The sequence below is a fragment of the Cavia porcellus genome, unplaced genomic scaffold (assembly GCF_034190915.1).
Source record: "Cavia porcellus strain 051 isolate PalLab524CR breed Dunkin Hartley unplaced genomic scaffold, mCavPor4.1 scaffold_13, whole genome shotgun sequence".
Lineage (NCBI taxonomy): Eukaryota > Metazoa > Chordata > Mammalia > Rodentia > Caviidae > Cavia > Cavia porcellus.
Genome location: NW_026947496.1, coordinates 52253578 through 52280462, shown reverse-complemented (window position 1 = coordinate 52280462; position 26885 = coordinate 52253578). Strand labels below are relative to the sequence as shown.

The following is a 26885-nucleotide window of genomic DNA, read 5'->3' as shown; positions in this document are numbered from 1 at the left end:
GAACCTCGTAAGTTTTGAGCCTCTTTAATTGGCCACCACCAGGTGAAATTACATCTATAACCATTTATAATATTGCAGGGAACTAGAAATAAAGTGTTTAATTATTAATTTCACAACTTGGTCACCAGCATCATACTGAAAAAATTTTTTTTCCAAACACCAACATATTAGTAAGCTTACTGTTGCCTTAGAGGGAAAAAAGTAAGATATTCAAGTGAATTGCAAATCCATGAAGGAGAAAATATCTCACTGATATTCCTGGTCCCATCTCTGTTCTTTCCCATAACTCTAAGAAAAGAACCTTCTATTGCGTCTGACCCTACTTAACAAATGGGGCAGGTATTTAAAAACAAACAGGCAAGCCATGGCTGCTTTAAGTTACATCGACTTTGGGAGACTGAGGCAAGAGGATCACTGTGAATTTGAGGCCAGCTTGGGCTAGATAGTGAATTCAAGGCCAGCTTAAAGTTCATAGCAAGGCCTTATCTTTAAAAAATTTACATATGGCCAAAGAAGATGGTAGCAGAAAGAACAGGAGATATCTGAGGCGGGGCATGGTGGCACATGGCTGTAATTCCAGCACTCAGGAGGCTGAGGCAAGAGGATTACTCCAAGTTCGAGGCCAGTCTGGGTTGCAGAATGAGTTCAATTCAAGCCTGAACTGCATAGTGAAACCCTGTCTCAAAAGGACAAAAAAAAGTAACCAAATTGCTTCTAATCAAATTTTTTATTTTAACAGCCCAAACTTTTATCAAGGGAATTGCTGGACCTTGTGGCTTCGCATTTCAACCTGAAAGAAAAGGAGTACTTTGGAATAACATTTATAGATGACACGTAAGTGTTCAATAATTTCTATTTGCCTTTTGCCTATCCACTGGCTGTCATTCATTATTAACAGAAATTAACAAACAACAAAGACACATTAAGGACTTGAGGGTGTCCTGCTTAGTTAAAGATTGCTTACTACAGGATTTTTCCCCCTAGGACAAATGCAAAGGGAGAAGAAAAGGAATATTAGCCATTTGAAAAACTCAAAACATTACCCTCAGTGTTATATGGACTTGCTAACTTAGCTTATGTATCAATGATAGAAATACTAAACGTTTCTTCACTCATCTCAAAACTACATTAATGTTATGGTGTTGGTGGCCAGCAGGTTTAAAGGCATGCGTGTGACCTATCTAAAAAATATGTGTATAGTTTAATGTGGAATGAACTTCCTGACAGAAACCAAGGTCTGTTGTATGTTCCCCTTTTGCTTTCATATTCTTCTTTTTTTTCCCCATTTGATGCTTTGTTAGTTTTGGTGTGTATGTATATATGTATATATTTTTCTCATCAATTCAAATCATTTTTGAAATGAGGTCAGTACAATATGTAAGAACAAATTCCTAGGGGCTGGGGATTTAGCTCAGCGGCATAAGCGCCTGCCTTGCAAGCAGGCAGTCATGAGTTCGATCCCTGGTACCGATAAAAATGAAAAAGACAAAAAAAAAAAAAAAAAAAAAAAAAAAAAGAACAAATTCCTAAAAGTGTAAAACGCTATGTCACTGAGTATGTTTGGAGTTACTAGCTCTTTTCTTTGCCCTGTGTGTGTGTGTGTGTGTGTGTGTGTGTGTGTGTGGGTGTGTGTGTGAGCGCACGTGCCTCTGTGTGTATCTGTTTCACAGCAGCCTAATTTGCATACATTTTATGTGACCAGATATATTATCAGACAAATTCTTTCGCTTTCTGGACATGATCTCCAAAGAGTCCTTAAATATTAACATTTAAGAAAATATGTTCCAGACCCAAAATCTGTTGTCCAGCCGCCTCAACATTCTTTCCGTAACTGTCTCATTTTAAGTGTTTTTTTCATTTCTTCAGGTCAACCAGGTGGAAAATAATTTCCAGAAGGGGGAGTCATTTGTTTTCCACCCCAGGTGGCTTTTAGGCGTTTCCAGCCTTGGGTGGGCTGTTTGCCGAGGACCTCCAGGAGGTGCTAGAAACCTTGGGACCTGGGGCTGGGGCCGGCTAAAATTCAGACAGCTGTCAGGAGCTGTAGAAAACCCGGCAAGCTCAGGTTCTAGCCTCTTGATGTTTCCTGAAGATAGGGAAGCAACGCAGGAGAAAGTCAGGGAGCGCTGCCTGCCTCCTAAGGCACACGGAAACGTCTTTTCATCATCCTCCCCCTGCTGGGTGAAATGGGAAATGCAGCCATTCCTTGGCCACCGTTCTGGCCAGAAAGCCAAAACCAGTTCATGTGAATCTGTGATGCCTCACACACACACAGACACACACGCGTGCACGCACACACACACCCACTGTATCTGGAAGTGAATGAAAGAATAGCAAACCGTGAAAGACCTAAAACCATAAATACACAATGGCTAAGTGATATGTTACGAACTGTAATTGTTATAAGCACTATAATTTAGGAGAAGGTCACACAGAGTTGAGACTAAAAGCATGGATACTGGAGTCATTTATTTGTTCAACAAATATTTCTTAAGTGCCCACGGAAGACCAGATGTAGCTCTGTGTCTGTGGATTCAGCTGTGAGCGACACAGACAAAGTTTCTGCGTCTATATAGAGAGTTTCTGTGGCAGAGATCTGATCTACCATAGTAAGTAGACATGGATAAGTGAGAAAATCCTAATTATAACTAAAGAACATAAAATAAGGGGCCACATCAGGAAAAGTGGAGGATGAGCTATGTTAAGCAGTGGGCCAGGATGGTGTCTATGGGGGGCTGTGTAATGAATAGAAAGCAGGAACCAACTCTGCTTTCCCAGACTGTCCTCTCATTGTCAGGCCTATGACTGTCATCAATCACTGCTCACCAGTGGTGTACCAGCTGCTTTGGGGGCTGAGGCAGAAACATCACAAGTTTGAGCTCAACCTGGGCAATTTAGCAATTTAGTGAGACCCTAATCCCCATTACCAAAAGGGGAAAACAAAGATGAGGGCCGAGAGGGAGACGAGGGGCAGGCATCGTGGAATATTAGTAGCTGTGTGGTTTTAGAGCAGTTATCTGACATCTCCAACACGCAAGTTTTCTCATCTGTACCATGGACATCTAATAGTACCTATATAGTAAATACCGCATAGGGCCTTTATAATAGGGCACTGGGGTTATATGCTGCTAGTCAGTCAAATCAGATATGTAGAGCCACAGTATAGCCACATAATGAAAGGGCACTCACTTCCTGTTGTTAGTAGTCATGGTGATCAGAGAATGTGCACAGTGGTGCAGGGGTACACGATGGCCTTCTCACAGGAGGGTCAGTAGAGTGGGGCCTAGGAGGTGGACTTTAGATAGAAGAGGAGGACATGGTCTTGCAGGTAAGAGTCATTTGGGGACGGAGGTGCAGACACTGCAGTAAACACGGTGCATTTGCCCATTGTGAAGATACCAGCCCAATCATGGTGCAAGAGGTGAACAGAGGACAAGTTCACAGGTGACCCTGTGAGTCACAGAGATGGAGGAGGCACCCTCAAGCTGGAAGAATGCCACACAGAGGAGGAACAGATTTATGAGCGCAGTGCCAAAGGCTCCTCAGGCTGCAGGACTCATGCTGGGCTGGGAAAGAAGGTTCTGGACACCTGAGGGCTTCTGGGAAAGCTCTAAGGTCAGATGAACAACAGCCAGGCAGTGCATAGATCAGGCATCCAGCCTCCTTCAGAAAGAAAAGGAATGACAGCAGTGACTTTCCTTGAGGCCCTGGGCCACCCTTCTCCTTCTCTGCCTAGGGGTTTCTCTCTGAAACTGTACCAGCAGAAGAGTGGCCAAGTCCTCCCCCGGGTGTCTCCTTGGGCTCCCACAGGCCAGGCGCAGACTTCTCCAGAACCTGGCCCTAACATATCCTCTCCGTGCAGCACTTGCTGGCAGGTGACAGCACCATCTATTTCTGGCTCTGGCTACATCAGTTTTCAGAAGTATGAGGTGATCTTTCTGGAGGAAGGGAAGAATTTGCCATTTCCCTCTTGCTGGGGAACAGGCCTGGAAAATTGCTTATGTCTAAGGGTGTCTTCTTGGAATTTCTTGGTCACAAGGCTACCTTTTTTTTTTTTTTTTCTTTTTTCCTTTGTCTGGTAAATATATTTGGAAAGCATTTTTTCAGCACTCCCCTCCTCCACCCACATGGAACCACTGAATCAGATCCCTCCCAGAGTGCACCTAAATGGACTTTTCCAGTCCAAATGCCACATCAGCCTTGTGCCATTGGTAAACTTCTTTAAATAGAGTAAGCTGGGGCTGAACGGGACATTTGGTCAGTGAAACTAGCGGGTGTCTCTGCCCCGCCCCCCCCCCCGGCAGAAATGGAAAAATAGACTGCAGTTACATAACGAGAGCAGTAATGACAGCCAGCAGAAACAAATCCAGCGGAAAATTAGAGGGAAGAGATGATTTCCCATCCCAGACTGTCTTAGGGATCTGGGTGCAGGGCGCATCTCCCTCCCCTAGAGGGCAGTCTCGCTCTCCTGAGGTGGCCCCTTCAATTCCCCATCGATTTTTTTCAATCACTTTTTTCTTTTCTTTCTCTTTTCTTTTTCTTCCTTCCTTCCTCCCTCCTTCCGTTCCTTCCTTCCTCCCTCCCTCATTCCTTCCCTCCCTCCCTCCCTTCCTTTCCTTTCCTCTTTCCATGTTTTGAAAGATTTTGCTGAGTAAGCTTCGTTCACGCGGAATCAACACAGAGGCTTCACTGCACACCTCTGACTTCTGATCACTGTCCTTTCGGTAGCCTGAAGTGACATACTTCCCACTGATGTAATTCTGTCCAAAATGAAAACTTCAATTTTTGGGGTTGGTCTGCATAGTCCGGTAGGGTCAAGGTGATTGGATCTGTTACATTTCCTAGTGAAAACACTAAAAGGAACAGGTTGTAAACAATAAGCAATCTCACTGTTATCTTAATGGGATGACTATGAGTAATAATTTCTTAGACTTCAGGACTTTTTCTTGCTAGTGAGAAATTATATTACATACACATGGACATCTTTTTAGAGAAATGTTGAATGTCATAGTTGAAGCCAGGTCCTTTTTACTTCCTACTCCAATTGTAGTTTAGTCATGAGAGACAACTTGTGCTAGTAATTGACTTTAAGTCCTACCAGAACTAAACCAAAAAATTTTCATCCATGTTTAACAGTGTTTTAACTGTACCTCTGTGTCTAACCTAATTGGCTTGTGCTGTACACGTCATCATAAACTTGCTTCTTTCATTCTTACCCATGCAACTTCGTATAAATTATGCCTTTTAAACAATGCAACATCTTCTCTATAATAAAAGAATGAAGGACAATTCAAAGTTAGTTCCACTTGTCATAAAACTTTTGAGGCCAGATACTCAACAATACAGTTTTTTGCGTATTTTAAGACACATATTTGAACATCTCAAATTGGGGTGTCTTTAAATCAGTGGCCTCCTGACAGGCGTGGTAGCAGGTGCCTGTAATCCCAGCACTTGGAAGGCTGAGGTAGGAGGATCATGGTGAGTTTGGGGCCACCCTCGGCTACATGGTGAGTTCAAGCCCAGCCTGAACCATGTAGTAAGACCCTGTCTAAATAAATAAACAAGTAAACATCAGTGGCATCCTACACTTGAAATATGGTATAAGTATTCCTTAACCTGAACCCTTTGAACTTCCTCCCGCCCTCTCACACACAAAAGCAGTTCTAAAATGTTCTTACGTTATGTACATCAGCTTATTTACCTTCATTGTATTCCTCCAAGCAAATCAAGAAGTAATTATGAGCAATCTTACTTGTAATTATGGAACCAAAGATGCATTTTTCCAGTGTTAAAACTGATGACAGAGACTCATCTAAAGTGATTATAAGTGCTAATTAATCCTCTAGCTTTATTTTCTCCTGTATTAGAAGTTGTGGGTTCAAATCCTAGCTCTACCACTGTCCTTGCAGACGTAGCATAAAATAACAGTATCAAGGTAAAAAGTTTTATGATGGTGAACAAAGACTAGCTACTCAATAAAGAGTACTCTACCTGTTTTTCTGAGCCCTTCCTTCCCCCAGTAAAGGGGACTGAACTCAGGGCGCCTCTGAGCTAAGCTACATCCCTAGCAATTTTTTTTTAAACAGGGTTTCTCTAAGTCTGTAAATTGCCCTGGCTGGACTTAAACGTGTGTTCTTTCTGCCTCAGCCTCTCAGAGAACTTGAGATTATAGGCTACCACAGCTACCTTGATAGTTTTTATTTAATTATTTTACTCAAGAACCAAAATAGTTTGAAAAATGTCTTCCAGCCCATTATAGATTTTGCTGCAAATTGACACTGCATTTCATCTATATGAGCCACAGTGGCATGTTCTTAAATTGAATTTTATGTAAGCAAATAAAGTGGTCTCTAAAATGCATGGACTTAGTAAGACAGCCTCGGAAAAGTCATATAAACAGTCCACACTGTCATCAGTCCCTTTGATCCTCAGAGATGGAAATCTAGAGAAAGTTATTTACACCCATGAACTTGATAAGGCTCTTGAGTAAATAAACACCTGCTTAAATATTGGTGAGTCCGTTAGCTGCAGACAGAAATAGCAGACAGTTATTTGTCCTTGTACATTTTTAAAGGCTATGATATCGGGATCTGTGTCTGTTTGATTTCATTAAACAGGAAGTTTTCCCCTTCTTGACAAAAATATTTATTATTTAATAAGAATGTAAAGATTAATAAATGTTGCCCAGTTTTTGACCTCCCCAAAGTAGCCAGTGTTACCAGCCTCTTATCCCCTCGGAGAATTTTGATATGTGGGTGCACCTATATATCAATTCTTTTCATTAATTTATAGCAATGGCAATATCCTGTGCTTATTGTTATGCATCTTGCTTTTTTAAATTTAGTATTTTGTCTCAAAAGTTGTTCCTAGTAAGTTTATAAACAGGCTCTGCGGCCTAGTTAAGACTGCATTTTAGCTCGCTGTAGAGTTTTAGGTAACTATTTTAACAAAACTCTACAGGACATTTAGGAGATTGCCTGTTCTTTTGTGAATGCTGCCAATGATCACTTTTGAAATGTGCGTGCTGGCCCCATGAACCCACGGAGTTGGAAATGTGGCTCAGAGGCAGGTGTGTCTGACTGCTCCCGGGGTCTGAGAGTAGCTGCTTCCCTCCAGCTTTGCCCACACTGTGTGTTAGGAGGCTTTTCACTCAATCCTGGTTCTTTGCTTTGCTCTCACAGTGGTCAGCAGAACTGGCTGCAGTTAGATCACCGGGTTCTTGACCACGATTTGCCCAAGAAGCCAGGCCCAGCAGTTTTGCACTTTGCTGTCAGGTATGTATGCAGAAGCTTCCTTTTGTTTTTCTGATGACCAGAGATGAAGATAAAAGGATGAGACTTACCAAGACATCATGTGCTGGGGTGCACTACTATCTTGATCTGGGGACCAAGTTACCATAGATACTGTGTAGAGCTGTTTTCGTTAAGATAGAATTGCTTCCCTTACTTCCTCAAACCTGCTAAGATCAACTAAAGGCTGAAAAACATGATGCCTGATATATTTTAATACATAAGCCTGTTTCTTAATATGCTCTCAGGATTCCCATTATTTGAAACATGGCAAACATGTGGTACTGTATTTTGTGTTAGAATAATGTTTTTGAGAGACTTAGAAATCATTGAACTTTATACCGTTTCATGCCTTATTGGAATGGGAGATAAAGTACAAAAAATGCCCATGGAAAGAATTATCTTAACAGTTCAGAGATCAGAGCTCTGTTTGCATGTAGAGAGACTGCTGAAAATAATCCCCGGGCTCCATGCTTGATTCATTCTCTGAGCTCTGGGTGGGCAAGTGACTTAACCATATCCTGAAGTGGATGGATGCGTTTAACTAATGCAGTGGTCTTGCAAAGCCAGCTTATTGTGGGAATGTTTAACACTAATTACTGCCATCTGGCGTAAGTCAGACGCTGTAAGAGGTGGACACCCATGTTCCTCTGCCTAGTTTATGTGATATACAAAACACTACCAATTGAGCTGAGAGCCCTCCCTAAATTCTGGCACTCCCATCATCCTAAATTTGATAAAAGGATCATGATAAATTTAATTTTCTGCCTCAGAGGCAAATAATGATTTTTAAAAAGTAAACATATCTTTCTCACCAATGTTTATTTTCGTAAACCTATATCAATATGAAGAATGGCCCAGTATTCTGAGATCATGTTAATTTTTGGTTGATGAAAATGTACTTTATATCATGATGGTAAAAGATTTCTTTTCTTTTGTTTTCTATAATGACTTGGAAAAAATCTTTTGTTGTTTTTTTTTTTTTTTTCTTTTGAGACAGAGTCTCACCATGTAGTCTAGGCTGGTCTTGAACTCACTATGTAGCCCAGGCTCAAACTCAAGGTCATCTTCCTAAATCAGCCCCTCAGCCCCAACCAAGGGCTAGAATTACAGGTGTACACCCCCATACCCAGCTCTTTTTTTTTTTTTTTTTCCTAATCTAGTCTGCTTCGTGAAATCCAAAAGGATGAGAATAATACGTTCTACCATTTTTTTAGGTATCATTTTTATGTGAATTGTTGTTGATTATAGAAGATTGCTCTTTCTTAATCAGCAAACAAAGTATTGACAACAATCCCCAATTTCAATGTTTTGCCTCCTAGGAATCTTGGTCTGTCTTTCTTCTTTCCTTCTTTTTTTCTCTTTCTTTCTTTCTTTCTTTCTTTTTTTCTTTCTTTCATGTGTCTGTGTGGTGCTAAGGACAAAACCCATGGCCCCACACATTCTGCACATGTGCTGTACCACTTAGCTACACCCCCAGCCCTCAGAAGTCAAACCCAGGAAGGAGGAAGCATAGTGATGATTTGTGCAGGAACAAATCATCAGTGTGAAAAAGTGCACAGAAATCCTAAAGGAAAAACATCAGAGATTCTTGTAAAGATAAGACATGAATGCTTTGCTCTTTGGAAGTGGAGGAAAAGAAAAACCACCAACATGTGGAAAAGTTACATATTAATCAAGCATCGGGGGATAGAAAAGTTTGTTTTATTTAAGAAAAACACTTCCATATAAACAAAATATTTTTTTCACAAAGAATTACATTATTTTTCTAAATGTTTAAAAATGTGAGAATGTGCAAAGTACAAGGTAGTTATCACTCTTCCTGAACACTGAAGTCCACCACCCCCACCACCCCGCTCTAATTTGTTCCTATTTCTTGGCATGGTATGGTGGCACACATCTGTGATCGTGGCACTGGGGAGGCCAATGTAGAAGGATTGCAAGTTTGAACCCAACCTGGGCAATTTATCAAGACCTTGTCTCAAGATCTGAAAAGAGGGACTAAGAATATGACTCAGTGCAAAAGTCCTGGGTTCAGTAGTTCCTCAATAATAACAGCAACAGCAGCAATAAGAGTAATCTATTTTGTTACCCTCCCATAATTCAGCTCTCCAGTCTCCTACTCAGCACTCAGGCTATTCCCAATCATTTATATTAAATTTAGGTTGCAGTTAACGTCCCTGCCCTTTTGTCTGCTAGCGTGTGTTCAATAGTATCATGAGTAGTGAAAGTTTATGTCCCTGGAGACTCTAGCTAGTACTGTTCGTTTAGTGTAGGTCTTTGCCAGCTGTTATCTGATTTATTTTGGGTCTAAAAACGGCAAAAGAGAAAACCCTCTGCTCCCTCCTGATACTGGAGGGAGCATCTTTACCAGCAGGTTCCTGGGATTCCAGAGGGGCCTACTACTTGTGCAGGAGCCTCAGCACCTACTTAGAGCCTTATCTCAAGAGTGTCCATAATGGCTTGGCATCACAGTGTACTTTCCCTTAACTACTTGCATATTTGAGCCTCTTATCAAGGTTTTAATTATTCACTTAATTCATCCTCCCAACAGGATAATGAGGTCATTTTAGTCTTTGTTATTATTCCAATTAAGTAATTGTTGTTACTCCATTTAAATTAATGATAAAGTAAAACCACACACCAGAGACCTAGTGAACTGACAGAGGTCACTGGGTGTAACAGCTCTGGGCAGGGTGAATGAATGGAGCTGTCACACAGCCCTGTGAAATCAGTTACCTCTTGAAGGGGTTTCTAGACTCCCATTAGGAGAAAACAGAATTGGTTGTTTTCATTCCAAGAGTCGCTACCAGCTACCCTCTGGGTTGCCTGTGATAGCTAAAGAATAAAACAAAATGTGATTTGGTTCTCTTTGGATGTTTGGTCATCAAAGAGCCTCTGGAAGTGCAGGGGACCCTCTTGAGATAAAGTTGCCCTCTCCTCCTGTCCCCCAGTGTGTCTATGTTGCTGGAGCCTGGAGCCCCTCAGCCGTAACACTGAGGTGTGCGATCATGGAGTAGTTAACACATAGTGAGAAGGAATTCCCTTCAGGGGTCTGGTGTTACGAGAATCTGCATCACTGCTATTTTTTAATGCAATTACCAATATCCAAATGCCCACAATGCAGAGAGGGTCAGTAAATTATGATGTTCTGACAGTAAACAATGAATCACTTTAACAAAAACAACTACATGAAAAATTGCACTGCATTACATTTCACAGGTTTTCCAGGAGATGGTGAAGCTTATTCAAATCATCTTGGGAAATTTTTCCAGCTATGCAATGACTCCCCTCCAGCTCCAAATCCCCCAACTTGCCCTCATTCCTGGCCCAGATTTTGCTACAGTGCACGATGGGGGAGGTGTGTTGCTAAGACCCTCTTTCCACCCATCTGTCCCCTTGTAAATCACCTCTTCAGTTAGTCATTGTTATCAGGAATGTTGTCATGTATCCGGCTCTCGGACTCTTGGGTGACAAGATGCACTATATCTGAGAAAAAAGATAATCAACAGAAGTAGTCAAATATAGTTAAACTGATACAATGCCATGGGAAGAAGTTCAGTTTATCATATTGGGTTTTATTTTTAAGTTACTGTGGTTTCTTCCTTGCTTGCTTTATTCCCTACTTTTTGACCAGCTATGTGCTGCCGCTGTTCCAGCTCTGGGAGAACAATAGCGCACGAGACTAATGAACACTAAAATTCCCAGCGCTCTCTCACTGTGTTCATTCATCTGCCGAATGGCTGCTGGATTCCCATCGTGTGTCTGGCCCCCATGCTACACACATGCCAGGGATGCAGCAGTGGCCAAAGACAAGAACACAGTCCTGCTGTTGTTACAGCCCAGTAGGAGGAGGCTGACGCCAAAGAAATAACGGTAGTTTCTCAAAAGGTTGTCACTCACGTATGTGAAGTTGGCCATCTCTCCAAGGGTCTCTAGCCTCCAATTTGGGAAGAACAGAATGGGTGGTATTCTGGGGGGTGAAGGATACATTAGGGAAGAATAATCAAGAATGTTGGTGAAAAGGGGCTATCATTTGAATAGAAAGGACCGAGGTGACTTCTCAGGAAATTGGCACTGAGGAAAGACAGGAGGAGATGAGACAGGAAGCCGTGCAGGGCTCTGGGAGGTTTACTTCAGGCTGAGAGACCAGCAGGTGAGTGGTCTGTGGAGGAGGATACCTGGTGTGTACCAGCCTGAGGAAGGAGTCATGTGGCTGCAAAGAACCCATAGAAAGGAGATGCGTGGAAAAAGCATGGGCTTAGGCTGAAGGCTGCCGGGACCTATGGCTTGGTCCTTCAGGGAGTCCTCTGATTTTCATATTAGACACCCTCCCAATCTTACTGTTGAGAAGGAATCATGGGGGATGGCATGGGATTAATTAGGAAGCTGTTGCAAGTGCAAGAAGCAAGTGGCATGGACAAGACCATGTCTCCCCCACTCCACAGCCACTGGAGAGGGGGAATGCGGTCTCAGGCAGGTCTATCGTGAGAATTCAAGAGAGTAGGGACACAAAATGACTGCAAAACCTTATACAAATAAAGAACACACACATACACACTCACACACACGCACACACTAGTTGTAAGTTTTATGCAAAAGAAAAAGACTGTCCAGTTTTGCTCTCAAAAAGTTTCTTCAAGGCCAGGTGTGCTGGCTCACTCCTATAATCTCAGCACTCTTGGAGGCTGAGGCAGGAAGATTGTAAATTCGAGTCCGGCCTGGACAATTTAGAAACTTAGCAAGAACCTGTCTCAAAATAAAAATAAATAAGTAAAAAGAGCTGGGGGTGTAGCTGGCACGAAAGCATTAGGTTTAATCCCTAGAACGACAAAATAACATAGCATAAACCCTGTGGTAGGCACGAATTAAAAAGTGTGTTGTCTCCTTTACTCCTAACCTGAACCCTGAGATCCTACAGATGTGAGGGGTACAGCCTCTGGTTTATGTCCTCACCATGTAGGGAGCAGCTTGGAAACCATCTGCTTCTAAAGACACAAAATACGAAAGGTGAGACCCATAGCTTTTCCATCGTGACTTCAGCCTTTATTTGACATACGCCTTTTCTCTGATTCCAAAGTCTCTACAACACAGTCTAAAAATGTGTGCATTTTGTGTATGTACAGGCACACAGTAATTTATTAATGTAATTTATTTAACCAGCTCTCCATTTCCATGAGCCCAAACTCCTCCAGCTTTCTGGGGACTTCTGTGGGCTGAGGCTTGTTATCTCACAGCTGTAAATTATCTTCCTTGAACACACAGGCCTCGTGGGTAATGCAGCCCAGATGTGAGCATTTGAAAAGCTTGATAGTGAGTGGGCAGGCATCTAAATCGCAGTGCAGGGACTTGGCCTGACCTTGCTGGAAACCTCCCCTCCCCTCAGGGAGGGCGATGGGAAGCATAGGCTGGTACCACCCAGCTCTTGCCCCACCAGGATTTTGCTTGGCGTCTTCCATCTGCCTGACTCTGGAACTGCTTCCTGCAACCCTTTCCTGTTGTTCTTCTTTCCTTTTCTCCCTTGTTTTCTTCCCTTACTTTTTAGGTCACTTTCACGGGCTCTGGGATTTTAAGAGTGGCAACAAGCTGAGGACTCTCCATCTTGGTGGAGAATGCTAGCAGGAAGCAATTTGGAAGGTGCTAGCTTTTGTCAGAATTGCTGAAAATCAAGAGCCCCGGAAGGGCTGTCCCTGGCTTGGCTTTGGAACGTTAGCTTGCTTGCTTGCTTTCTTGATTCCTGTACTGCAGATTGAACCCAGGGCCTTCACAATGAACTACATTCCCAGCACATACTTTCATTTGAGAAAGGGTCTTGCTAAATCACTAAGTTGCACAGACTAGGCTCAATGTTGTGATCCTTCCCTGGCCTCCCAGAATGCTGGCATTATAGGCCCCTGGCACCAGGCCCAGTTGGAACACTAGGCTTTTAGAAAGAGCTTAACTCAAAGGAACATTATGTCTGTAGCACGTGGGGCCTTTGTCTTTCCAACACATACTTTTTTTTAAGTAAACCAAAGGTGTGCAAGAGGTAGAGACTATGGTGAAGAAATAGTCACTGAGGCAGAAAGATACATTCTTTCTGATATATTCTAGGTCAAGAAGTAGACTACTAAAACATCGGTACAGCATGGTAGCTCTTTTGTAAAATAGTTGTGCACCTACAAAAACATGTAAAATGTTAACGGGTGTTAGCTTCCAAATAGCATGGCTGCAGTACCTATTTTTCTTTTGATTTCTTTTTTCCTACAATAAACTCATTGAGTAAATCTTTCTTTTTAATGCTATATAAAGAGTAATAAAGAGAGAGAGAAGTGTTTGTGACTAGACAGCCGTGAGTTACTTTAAAGCTCTCAGAGAGTATGTGATTTGTAATAACAAGAGGATGGGAAGAGGTCAACTTTTCAGGAAGAAATGTGATTTAAAAGCCCAGAGAAATAATGCATCCCTGCTGTCCAGATTCAGCAGAGGCTTCTTGAAGGGACTTGTGGGTCAGCTGGAGCTCTCTGTCCTCCACCAACTCCCATCCGGATACAGGAGATTCCAGAGCTGACATGCAACTGTTAGTCACCTTAGCATCACCCATCACCACCCCCAGCCCACTCATTTTGAACGTTCAGGCAGTTGGTGAGTAGCTCCATCTGTGAGCACCTTATCTCAGAACTCAAGAAAGATTCAAAACTCATCCCCAATCCTGATTCTGATTTCTACATGACTATAATTTTCAATGTGCTCCTTGATTAAATGTCAGAAATTATAGAAATCTGCTCACCCTTCTTTCTGTCTTTCAGGTCTTGTCTTTTGGTGAGTGTACCAAGTATTTCTGTGGTTTTAAGATCTCAGCCGTGGGAATCTAGTGTGCATGCATACTTGTGTGTGATCAAGGTCAACGAGGAAGGAGTAACATAAAAGAATTAGTGTTATAAGAGACAGAAGAAGCTATAGAATAGAAACTTAAATGCTGGCCTCTGGTGCAGGATTTTTCCATAGAACTCCTAACATTCTGGACCAAGCCTTTCTTGTAGTAAGGAGTCATGCTGTGCTGTAGGAAGCTTAGTAGGATCCCTGCTCCCCATCCACTGATGCTGGTATCGCTCCCCCAGTTATCAACCAAAACACATCAACACTGCCAAACCCCACCCCGCCACTGAGAGCGGTGCATTAGCATCATTCTTGGTCCACATCCCCCATCTCTGCTGCTACGCTGTGGGGCTTTTGGCACCCACTGGGGCCAATTTGCTCACCTGTAGAAACAGCGGGGGAGAGCATCTGTCTAGGGGTAGGGCACCGGTAGAGGATCTCGTGTGTTAACATGTAATGCAAACTCTCAGTCCATGTTAACTATGTGTGTTATAAATAACAGAGCCCGCCTCCGCTGTGTGTAGATCATCCCTCCATGTGATGTACGGCCTTCCAGTGTGGAAGCTCAGGGACCATCTGGCTCGGGGCTGACCCGCTCACCTCTGCCCTGGCTGGTCTCATTGTTCATCTTCCTGTTCACCATGCCCAGCTGTTTCCTCCCTGAAGGGCTTTTCTCCACGCTCCTCTCAGAGCATTACCCCGCTCTCCTCTGAGAGGACAGGAACAGGCAGTTTTGAAGAGGCCAGCCCTTAGAATTCACTGGGTCCTGACCCTTGAGGGTGTCTGGGAAGGAAGGCTCCCACCTGTTCCTGAAAGGTCACAGCCTGGCCATCACTGCCCTGGCCTCCAGCCCTTCTGGAGAATGCAGAACAGTGTGGAAGACAGGAGCAGGAGGGCAGGTTTGGACAAGCTCCCTGGGGCGCTCTCTGGCTCTCCCACCTGTCTGGAAATTCAGAAAGGAGAAAGGGCACTCCTGGGAGGGGAAACACATAATAGATGCAAATAGTGTTTCTTTTGGGATTTCTCCAAGACTACTCCCCTCCCAGAGATGAAAGGGAACCCACTGGACTCCTTAATAGCTTAGAGAAAAGTGATGCGCTTGGAAAAAGTGAAATACAACTCAATGACATTGACGCCTTCAGTGAGCGTTATGAAGTGAGACTGTGACTCCAGAGCAGGGTCATTAGCAGCAATAAGCAGAGACTTCCCTGCTCAGAATGTGAACTGGGAGCTGATAGGAATCAACAGCTGCCCGTGAGTTCCTGAAATTACCCCCGCGATGGCTAAAGGAAACCGAGAGCAAGGCACTTGGATTTAGCCTTTGCTTCTTGCCAGTGCCATACTCAGCACTGTTCAAAATGCAAAACAATTGAGCAATGTTTGCCCAATCCAGGTCTTGATTATTATTATTCAGACACAGAAATGCCTTGGAAAATAAAGAAAATCTGCTTAGTTGGGGAGAAAAGTCAAAACTAGTCAGAAGAACATTGGTTGCTCAGAATTTTCCCATTCTGTATTAGAACAACCATTTTTTTCCAGCACTTGCTTACTTGAGTGAACGAATTTGGGAATGAATTTGAAATTTCCATTCTGGTTGTTACTGATAAAGTTTGAAAGATGTTCCGAAGTCAGTGCCTTTTATTATAGTCCAGTCAGTAACATACTAATGAGCAATAATGGTCCCTGCCACTCACTGGCTGCTGAACTCTATGCTGCCCAATATTTTCCACATGAGTAAAACAATACTCATTTTCCCAATCTGGGGTCCAGAGACGTAAGAGAGGTCCTGAGGGTGAAGTAGCTGACCCAATTCCCAAGACGGAGCAAGGTTGGAGATGGAATTCAAGATAGCATCTGCAGATTCTGTGGAGTAGACCTTGATCATACTGAAGGAATGCCACAGAATGAAAGTGTTGGTCATCTAGATGACGACTCGGATGATAACCTACCCAGACTCCCACCCCAGGGCTCTGCTCATTGACACCTGTGTCTTGTCATCTAGCAGACAAGCCTGCTCCCCTCTAGGCCTGCAGATTGTCTCTGTCATGTCTTTGGGAAGTGATGTTCTGTCATCACTGATTGGTGGTTAGGAGAACTATCAAGAAAGGACAAAGGTGCCAAGGGTATCTCAAAGGTTGAGACAAAACCTCCCCATACAATTTCTCTTCTAAGAAATTATTGTTTGTTAAGCTGTTGGAGGTTTGTCTTCAAAGCCCATACTTCTTCAGAAAGGCTGGATTCATTCTGAATTTTTTGTTTGTTTGGTTGTTTTGATTTTTGTTTTGTTTTGTTTTGTTTTGTTTTGGTGATACTAGAGATTAAACTCATGACCTTCACACTGAGCTACATCGCCAGAGCTTTTTAAAATTATTTATTTATTTATTTTTATTTTAAGACAAGGTCTCACTAAAGCTCTGTGTTACCCAGGCTGGAACTGAATTTGTGATTCTCCTGCCTCAGCCTCCCAGAGTGCTGAGATTACAGGCCTGTGCCACCATGCTCAAAATCTCAAAATTTAACCCTAGGGTATCAATTGAACAAAATACTAATGAACTCACAGCAAGCATGCAGAGAAGCAGTTGTTCTTTGGCAGAAAGGGCTAGAACAAAAGGGCTTTATTCTGCATGGCTGGGACAGTCTGTTCCCTTTCCCTGAGGAGGTTTGTTTCAGGTCAAGGCACGTCCTGATGGGTGTGCCTAGAGAGCCGTTGTCCACGAGGCCCATACACTCCGTGGCCAGGAAGTCAGTGTGGGACCCTGGTAGAGGCAGAGCTGGGCTGGCAGTCAGAGCACAGGTAACCAGATGCCTCGGTAGCAGCAGGCACCAGGGCAGGTCATCAGAGTGGAGGGGAAATTAGATAGGGACCTGTTTACTAGATCTGGGATATAGTCGGGGCCTAGACTTCAGAAACTAGGTGACCCCTGTGTCTGGTATCTGCTCAGACACGGATGAGCCATGAACCCTTGTTCCCCGGCCACCTGGCCACCTATGTGGGGTTCTCCAGTTCTCAGAGAAGGAGAGAGAGAGAGAGTCTGTCTGCTGCGCCCTGGTGAACTGCCCTTCCCCACCTGGTGAACTCATGCATTCTTTAAGACCCTGCTCAGTTGTCCATCTCCTGTGGCACCCTGGGTTTCATCTTGGCCACGCTCCCCTCCTTGGTTCATAAGTTGCGTCAGCCACACCTTTCTCATGGCCCCCAGCACTGTGCACGCGTTCTGTGTCATGTGATGTTGTTGTTGCAGGAAGGCATTGTATCAGTCCTGGTTAGGAATATGAACATCGAAGTCAAACAGTCCTCTCTGTTTGAATCTTAGCTCCACCACTCTGTAGCTGTGTGTGCTGGAGAAAATGATTTTACATCTGTTTATCTCAGCTTTCTCATCTGTACAATGGGTTCGTACTTTGCTTTCTACTGTATGTGGTTTCACTGGAGGCTGAAAGAAATGATGCCTAGAGAATTCTGATTGCTCCCTAGCGTAAGAGACCTTCTGTTAATCTGATTCTTTGATTGCAGCAAGACCCCAGCTGTGGCAAACATAATTGTACACAAAAGAAAAGGAAAGCTGAACCAAGGAGGCCTTGGAACAGACAGGAATCAGAGATTCAAAGATGCTTCTCTTTCTTCCTTTTTCCTTTGGGCAGGAGAGTGCTTGTTGTTTTTTGAGATATGGTCTCATTGTCTACTCCTATATTCTTGGTTTTCCTGAATTTGCCTGGCCTTCAATTTTTGATCCTCCTGCCTCAGCCTCCCAAGTGCTGGGATATTGGGTGTGTGCCACCAAGCCCTGGCTGAGTCAAGACTTCTGAAGGGACCCAAAGAAATTGTCCAGAAGTGGACAATTTCATCAGGGTGTTGTTGGCAGAACAAATGCGTGCCTGCCAGTTTTGGGCGTCAGGCCATTGTCCTCATACTAGACCTGTCTGGTCTAGTTCAGGCCACACTCCCTCAGGGGCAGAAGGGGCTCCAGCTGAGGGAAGGGTGTGCTCGGCCCGCCCCCAGGGGGTGCCCCTTGGTGTCACCTGCTCATATCCAGCCAGCCACCTTACAACTTTTATCCCCCTGCTGCAAACGAATGCATCTTTACCAATTAAACACAGTCCCAATTTTAAAAGAACATGGGCAATTTTTAAAGAAAATGGGAAAATTTGAATAGGACCTGTATTTCGATTAATGTGAAGTAATTATTGAACTTTGTTAGAACAAAAATCCATTGAGCTTATAGTTTTAGTGTGATCCTTATCTGTTAGAGATATGTGTGGAAATAATTAAGTAAAACTGTCCCTGCATCACAGCAGTCGCTACGTTGCATCGTAACTATTTATGTATCCGTTTCCCTTATGGCCTATCATCTTTGAAGGACAGCATGTCCACCTTCTATGTCTTTGTATGAGAACAGCATGATGTGATTGAACATCTTTACAGAAAAGCAGATCATAATTTCAATTGCCTTCCCTGCCGATAGATCTGAACATTTGTGTTAGAGACTTAATTTCTCTGCTCCTCTGTTCTTAAACTGAAAAAAAGGATTAAACAAGGTAGAGAATTCTTACACAGTATTTGGCTCATAGACAGCTCTTGATAAATAGTTGCTATTATCACTTCTATTATTATTATTATTATTATATTTTGTATTTTTGAGACAGGGTCTCGCTGTGCAGTTCAGGTTGGCCTTGAGCTCACCTTGTAGCCCAGGGTGGTCTTGAACTCGCAGTGATCCTCCTGCTTAAGCCTCCCAAGTGCTGGGATTACAAGCGTTATTATTATTATTATTATTATTTCCCCAGCAGCCTTCTCAGTGTCTAGACCTACTATGTATTCAGTAAATTTTTGATAAATGAATCCATTATAATCATATTCATATATATGCTTAATTTTTAATTATTGTTCTGCTGACATTGGCTGTATCTTATTTACTGGTATACTCCCAAGAATTCTAAAATTACTCTTTTCAAATAGCAAGTATTCGTTAAATATTGGGGAGGGTGCTAAATGGAAAAAAGAGGAAGCATAGAATCTTGGGGTTGAAAACAGACTTGGAGTTCTGCTACTCTGCCTGGGAACCCTGAGTGGGTAGGAAAGTCACTCCACTGGGAAAGCTTTTAAAACTTTATAAAAGAGGTTTCTGGCCAAAGCAAAGTCTATCCCCTGCTGACTTCTGGTCATAAATGCTGGTTTCTTTTTGAAGCAGTAAACAACTATTTCTGCATAGGAAATGTGATCAAAAATATGATATGTTTAAGTTTTTTTAAAAATTACTAAAGAAAAAACAACTATTACAGTAAAAGACCCCTTATCATTAACGCCCCTGTCTTTGAACACACCCATCATTCTTGCCACTTTCTGAAGCAGTTCTGGAAGTCCTCTTTCGTGAATGTCTTTAGTTGCACTTTGGTGACTGCCTCAGTGTCCTGGACCAATTAAAAATGTTTGCCTTTGATGGTTATTTTGACTTTTGGGAAAAATCAGAAGTCACAGTTCCAGATCCAGGGAACAAGGTAGATGAAGTCACTGTAATGCTTTTTATGAGCTTGCCTTTCTGATGGATGACACTCAGCAACAGGTGTCATTGTTCTGCTTTTTGTTTTGTTTGATTTTTAATCATACCTTGTAAAATTATGTGGCTCACAGAGGAAGACATCCCGAGCTGCTTCAGCAACTGGCGAGAGTGATAGGATAGGGATCTTTGAAGCCAAAGGGAGTATTCTGAGAGGGATAAGTGGCAATGTCCCAGTCTTTTACTGTCTTGACCCAAATCAAGACCTAAGCCTAACCCTAACCCTAAATTTCTAATCTACATGATTGCATCTGTGAAATGGGGCAGTAACAGGTATGTTCAGTCCAAAATGGTTGAAATCAATGAAAAAATGCACAGGAAACGTTTAACACTTTGCCTAGCACACAAGTACAAACCCAGTAAATGTTAGCCAGGATCCTGCTGCTACTTCTGAGAGACAGGGATAAAAAATAGACGGTAATGTCAGGCATGGTGGCTCATGCCTGTAATCCCAGCACTCTGGGAGCTGAGGCACAAAGCCTCTATGTTAGAACCCAGTCTTAGCAACTTAGTGAGTCCCTGTCTCAGAAATGGGAACTATTAAGGTCTGGGGTTATTGGTCAGCTAAAAACCCTGGGTTCAATTCCCGGTGCTGAAAAACAAAAACAAATAGGGGCTGGAGATTTAGCTCAGCGGCATAAGCACCTGCCTTGCAAGCAGGTGGTCGTGAGTTCAATCCCTGGTGGGGGGGGGGGGACAAACAAACAAATAAACAAGCAAAAGAATAAAAGGAGGTGTGAAGCAGGAAACAGCCCCAGGACTTAACTGAGTGGAAGTACAGGGAAAGTGAGTCAGACAGATCATCACAGCCACGCACAGCAGCCAACCTCTGGGCCTCCTCCCTTAGCATCCACGTCATAATGGCTCAGCCCCTCTCTGCTTTGAGCCTATCCGCTTCTGCTTCTATCTGTCTCTGTCTGTCTGTCTGACTGTCAGTCTCTCTCTCTCTCCCCCCTTCCCTCTGTCCCCTGGCTAATAACAAGTGCCTTTCTCTGCCTCCCTTGAGTCCCTCTTGGACCTCTTCTTTATTTGTCTGAGAGCACAGGTGATGGGTTTGTCCCTTCATCCAGATTTCTTTGTATTTGGCAGGATCCTGTGTCCACCTTTCAGGTATAATTCAAATTTCATTGCATCACTGAAGATTTTTAACAAAATGTGAGGTCTGCTGAGCCTCACAAGTTAGAGTTTGCTGAATTTCTACCCGTGCCAGGGATTGTACTGGGCACATTATATATAATTAATTTAATTTGCATAAGAGACCTGCTAGGTAAACATCGTTACCTCCACTTTATTACAAAGGATCTTAGATTATATAATTTCCCCCATGATGCCAGGCTCTAAATTCTCAGGCTAACAAAGATTTTATTAGCAATATGAATATTTTAAAGCATTTTACATATATTGTTTCAGTTAATCTTTCCAGAATTCTATGAAGCCATATAATCCTGATGCTCATTTTAGACACAACGAAGGCAGGCCTGGTGGTACCCGCCAGTAATCCCAGCACCTTGGGGGGCTGATGCAGCAGCACAAGTTCAAGTCCAGCCTAGGAAGTTTAGCAATTTAGGGGAAAAAAAAAAAAAAAAAAGAAAGGAAGGAAGGAAAGAAAAAGAAAGAAAGAAAGAAAGAAAGAAAGAAAGAAAGAAAGAAAGAAAGCAGTCAGACACAGAGAAGCTAACTTCCCCCACCCACATATCTAATAAATGATAGAGGGGAGATTTCATATTCTAGATCTTTCTGATCTTAAAGCCTTTTACTATCAACACCTCATTTCCTTCCCTTCCTTTGTACCTCAAAACCTGACAGGCTTCAATCTTCATTCGGGGTTATCATTCAGTGAGATAACTCCTTGTCTATAAAAACATAAAGGATTTGTTCTCCTGTTGGAACTTCTCTTGATTATTTATCATTATGGGATGGAAGTTTTCAAATGCTTTTGCCATCTTAGTGAGTAATAAACTTTACAGCCTTTAAATTATTTATGTATTTATGGCACTAGAAATGGAACTCAGGCCCTTGTGCATTCAGGCAAGTGCCGGACCACTGAGCTCCATCCCCAGGCCCTTTTGCAGCTTTTTTTTTTTTTTGGCTGTACTTGTTTATCAGATGTTTCATTACTATTGAATAAAGCAAACCCACATGGAACGCATGCCAAGTCCTTATGGTTTTACAGAGCCACTCTAACCCTGGTTTGTCTTGACCATCACCACTCTGAGCTTGAGTTCTGCCCCTCAAACCCGAGACTGAACTGCTGGGCATTGTGTGTTACTCATGTATTATTCATCAAGAGAGAATCCAGGGCAGACAACAGCTGTGGGCCTCAACCTGCTGCTCACTCACCGCCCAGGGCCGTATTTACCCGCCCAGAAGTGATGAGAACTGACCTTGTTAAAGCCTCAGTCTCCGCCCCTCCGCTGGCCATTGTGGAGTTCAGAAAGGGGAAGCGGGCCAGCAGCCCCTGGCCTCACAGACTGAATTAGCAAACTCCTAGAAACAGCCTAGAGAAGGAGGCCCAGAATAGCCTGATTTGCATGAGAAAAGAGCTAGATTGAAGGCTGGGAGAGCTTGGCTTGCAGCCAAAGGGAACCCCTGGTGCGTAAGAAAAGAGTGGAGGGAGGGCCTCACTGAAATCACCCAGGGAATAGAGGGAGTGGACATGAGCCCTAGGCCCCCTTTGGGTCTGGAAACCACCGAAGCACTCCCAGGCCTGTAGGTTCAGTTACTTGCCTTTCCCCTCTCACTTCACCTGAAGATGCCTGAGGCATTAGAAACTCCCAGGACCCGTGTCACAGACTGAGCAGCACTGATAAGTGTGTTTGCAGCTGAATGCATTTTGCTTTTGCCTTCAACTTGCCTCCCAACACAGACGAGTTCTGTAGGAGTGTGTCTCTGCAGGTATGCGTGTGTGCACACACATCCCTGATGGTCCTAAGGAAAAGAAAGCCTATTCCTCAAAATTCTGTCTGTTTTGGGGGAACATCAAATGAGGAAATGAATTCATGCCAACAGAAGGAAGTAAATCTGAAGAAACAAACCACTACTGTTTTTCAGGTTCTACATTGAGAGTATATCATTTCTAAAGGAGAAAACCACCGTGGAGCTGTTTTTCCTGAATGCAAAGTCCTGTGTGCACAAGGTAAGATGCCCCTGTGTCCTGTTCATGGAGTGCCTGCCTGCCTGGGACAGGAATTGTGGTGGCAAAGGAGCTCATCTGTGTTCTCACATTCAAACCAAAACGAGTACACAGTCTTTCTCACAGATGTTTCCTTCCCCAGCAGCCCTCCAAATGTGGTAATTCTTGTCCAGGTTTGACTGGTAAGTATGCCCACCCACAAGAAATAAGGCTGGTACCTCCTGCACTGCTCAGTCACCACTTCCCACATGACTGATATTCTACACAGAATGATGCAGGGAGACACAAGGATGGAGCAGATCACATTGGGATCTGAATCTCTTAAGCCAGAAATCTTTTCTTGAAACAGGGTATGCCTTCCATTTACTTGAATGCAAAATCAGTCTTATTTAGTGTCTTACTTTAGTTGTTTTTCTTGTTGTCAAGACAAAACACTTGACACCTAAAGTTAAGGGAAGAAAGATATATTTCATCTCCAGTTTGTAGAGGTTTCAGTCCATCGTCAGCTGGCTCCAAGGCAGGATTGGGTGGGGGAGGGGCACCGCAGAGGAAAAAAATTTATGGCAGGCAGAAGGTAGCAAAGCAAGCAAGGGACTTTAGCAGTTTCTTTCTGCCCCTTTTATATTCTATTTAGGGTACTGGGAATAGGGCAGTGCCAAGATAATCAGTGGACTGATTTAATAATCACCCACTCTTCATCCCAGCATCACACATTCTAGATTTAAGTATCTCTGAAAAAGCCCCATCTATGACTGCATTAGGGCTTGGGGGACATGCAGACATAAACCCTAACACTTAGGCTGACACTGTCCCTTTTCATCCCTCACACCTTTAGCACCTGCAAGCCAAGGAAGTGGTTGCTCAGAGCCATCCACCTTCCACAGGTATCTCAGGTACCAGTGTTATTTTGTGTTACTGGGCTTTACTTTTATTTAATATATTGAGGACAGATCACTTCTGCAGAGTTCAATTAAAACTCCATGCTAGGGTATTACAACCATATGGCAAACTGTCATAAAAGTTTGTATGTTTGTGGTACTAGGAATTATATCCAGGGCCTTTGTGCCAAGTTGCATTCCCAAGCCCCCAACCCCAACCCCTGCCCTTGCTCTGACCTTTTTGTTCTTTTTTCTTCTTTCTGTCTGAGACAAGATCTTGCTAAGTTGCCAAGGCAGGACTCCAGCTTATGATCCTCCTGCCTCCGTCCCCCTAGTGCTGGGATTACATGCATGCACCATCATGACACCCCTATAAAAGCTTTTAAACACTGTCAATTGTTTCATCACCTTGCAGGCTGGCATCACTTTAAAAGACTCCACTCAAGCCATGGGCCAAAAGATGTCCTTTAGAACAAAGCTCCATTCTAGCTATGGTCTTAATGCTCAGACTCTCAGAATTTCCTGTCCAGACCCCAGGCCTACATGTATGTGTAGTGAAAGCTCCTCTGTCCATAGGCATGTCCCTAAATCTAAGAGTGATTAGAGGGTGGTCCTTGGCTTAGAAACACAAGACAGCAGGCTGGGAATGGAGGACCTCCATTCATACTCTTTCTTGGCCCACCAGTGTTAAAGGCAATCGCTGTAGACACACAGCTTTATATCACAGAAGAACCATAAGGATTGAGTTGATTATGTTGATTTTTTAATAGCTCTGTCACAATACACAGTAATTGACTATATATAAAGTGTATAATTTTATATTTAAATTTCTGATACCCAGGAAACAAGTATATCCAAGGTAGTAAATATACACAATAACCAAAGATCTGCTTTTATTCACAATGTATTAGGTTGTAGATAATGAAAATCATTAGAGTTTCATATAAGTGGAATCACAGAAGGTAATATTTTTGTCATATTTAAGAGCTATACTTAATGTGAGGTTCATCTGTGCTGTGTGTATCAACAGTCTATCCCTTTTAATTGCTGAGTAGTAGTCCCTATTCTGAATAGTTTATATTTTTATATTTATACTGAACAGATACATAGAAAATTCTTTATACTTTCACTTGTTAATGGGAATTTATATTGTACCATTTGGGGGATTATTACAAATAAACTGCAATAAACATTTATGTGCAAGTGTTGGTAAGCACATTGTTTGGTTTTTGTTTTAGTTTTTCTCTGGGGTAAATACTTAGGAGAGAAATGACTAAATCACATAGTAGATATATATTTAGGTCTTTAAGGTACTGAGCAACTGTTTTCTAAAGCAGTTGTGCTGTGTTAAGTTCCTACAGCACTGTATGAGGCTTCTGGTCCTTCCCTATCTCTGCCACTTAATATGACAAGCTTTTTCATTTTAGCCATTCTACTAAGTATGTAGTTATAGTTTCTCATTGCGGTTTTAATTTGCATTTCCTTATAACTGGTACTAAGCCTCATCCATGTGGATGATGAAAGTATGGACTGAAATTCACTTATCAGCGTGTGTATATTCAATTGTTCTCTCACCAGCAGTTGAAAACAATATGCCTTCTCCACCGTGTTACTTTGCACATTTGTCAAAAATCAATTGTCTATACATATGTTGGTTTGTTTCTGAACTCCGTTTTCTGTTCCCTTGATCTATTTGTCAGTCTACTCATGCCAATAACATATTGTTTTGATTACTATAGCTCTATAGTGGGCCTTGAAACCAGAATAGCTTTCAAATCTGATCTTCTTCAAAGATTTTTTTATTGTTTTTTGTATTCTCATATGAATTTTAGTTAGTTTAGCCTCCCAATTTCTAAAAATAAAACACGGTGGGATTTTGATTTGAACTGCCCTGAATCCATTGATCTAGGTTGATATGGAGAAAATTGGCAGCTTAACAATATGGTTATCAGGCCCATGAACAAGTACATTGTTGTAGATATTTCCCCTTTCTTTTAGCAGTACTTTGTTATTTTCAATGCACAAGTCCTCAGTCAGCTTTGTCCCTAAATATTTCCTATTATGTGATACAGTTGTAATGGTACCTTTTTCTGAATGTTTATTGCTGGTGTATAGAAATATAACTGATTTTGTATATCAATCTCATATCATACAACCTTGTTAACTTTGTATGCCTGACAGCTTTTTTGTAGATTCCATCAGATTTTAGTCAATGATCATGCTAATAGACTAATAATTTTCCCTTTTCCTTTTCTGTCTGCGTGTATTTATTTGTTCATGCATTCATTTACTCATTTTGCCTGATTATACCAGCTAAATTATCTCATAGATTCTGATTTGGGCTTTTGTTTTCATTTATATCAAAGTATTTTCAAATTTCCTTTTTGATTTGTCTTCATTAATCCATTGTTGTTTAGAAGAAGATAGTTTGATTTCCAAATATTTGGGAATTTTTAGAAATGTTTCTGTTATGGATTTCTAATATGACAAGAGAACACATTTTGTGTGAATTGAATCCTTTTTAAATTTACCGAGAGTTGTTTCATGGCCTGAAACACACTCCATCTTTGTGGATAGCCCGTGTACACACCAGAAGAAAGTTTATTCTGCTGCCATTGATGAAATGTTTTAAAAATGTCAATGAGGACCTCTTGGTTATTAGTTTTGCAAGTCTGCTGTCTGTCAAATTGCCAGCTTGTATCAGTTATTGAGAGAACGGTTTAATAACCTCTATCTATTATGGTGGGTTTTTCTGTTTCTCTTTGGAGTTTTATCAGTGTTTGCCTCATTGGAAGCTCTTCTTTTTAGAACCTAAACATTTCATGTTGCTATGTCTTTTTGATTAATTGACACTATTATTGCTGCAGGATTTTCATGTAGAGACAGAACACCAAGGTCTTTTTCACAGGAAATGAGTTTATTCCTGCTGGCACTGACTCAACAGATTTGTATCCAAAGGCTGAGAACAAAACATGGCATAGTTGTAATCTTTTATACAATTTTTGTGTCTCCGTCTCCCTTATATGGGCAAACACTAATATTTTACAGTCTGGTTGGGTACGTTAACATTCTACATTCTGATTAGGTATGACTTTCGTTACAGAGTTACATCACAACTATATATGGGTACATTGTAAAAAGTTCCTGCCCCAACACAGCAGGCGGGGCCCTATTA

The 26885-nt window shown here is 42.4% G+C and overlaps 1 protein-coding gene across 6 annotated transcripts in view; it reads left to right on the top strand.

Moving 5' to 3' along the window:
• The window catches only part of Frmd4b (FERM domain containing 4B), a 334677-nt gene that overhangs the window by 210039 nt on the left and 97753 nt on the right, over positions 1-26885 (top strand). For all 6 annotated transcript variants that reach the window (XM_063260238.1, XM_063260235.1, XM_063260237.1 and 3 more), the window contains 3 exons: positions 740-834; positions 7179-7271; positions 22751-22835. In XM_063260238.1, coding sequence (XP_063116308.1) covers positions 740-834; positions 7179-7271; positions 22751-22835 — 273 coding nt within the window. The remainder of the gene's footprint in view (positions 1-739; positions 835-7178; positions 7272-22750; positions 22836-26885) is intronic.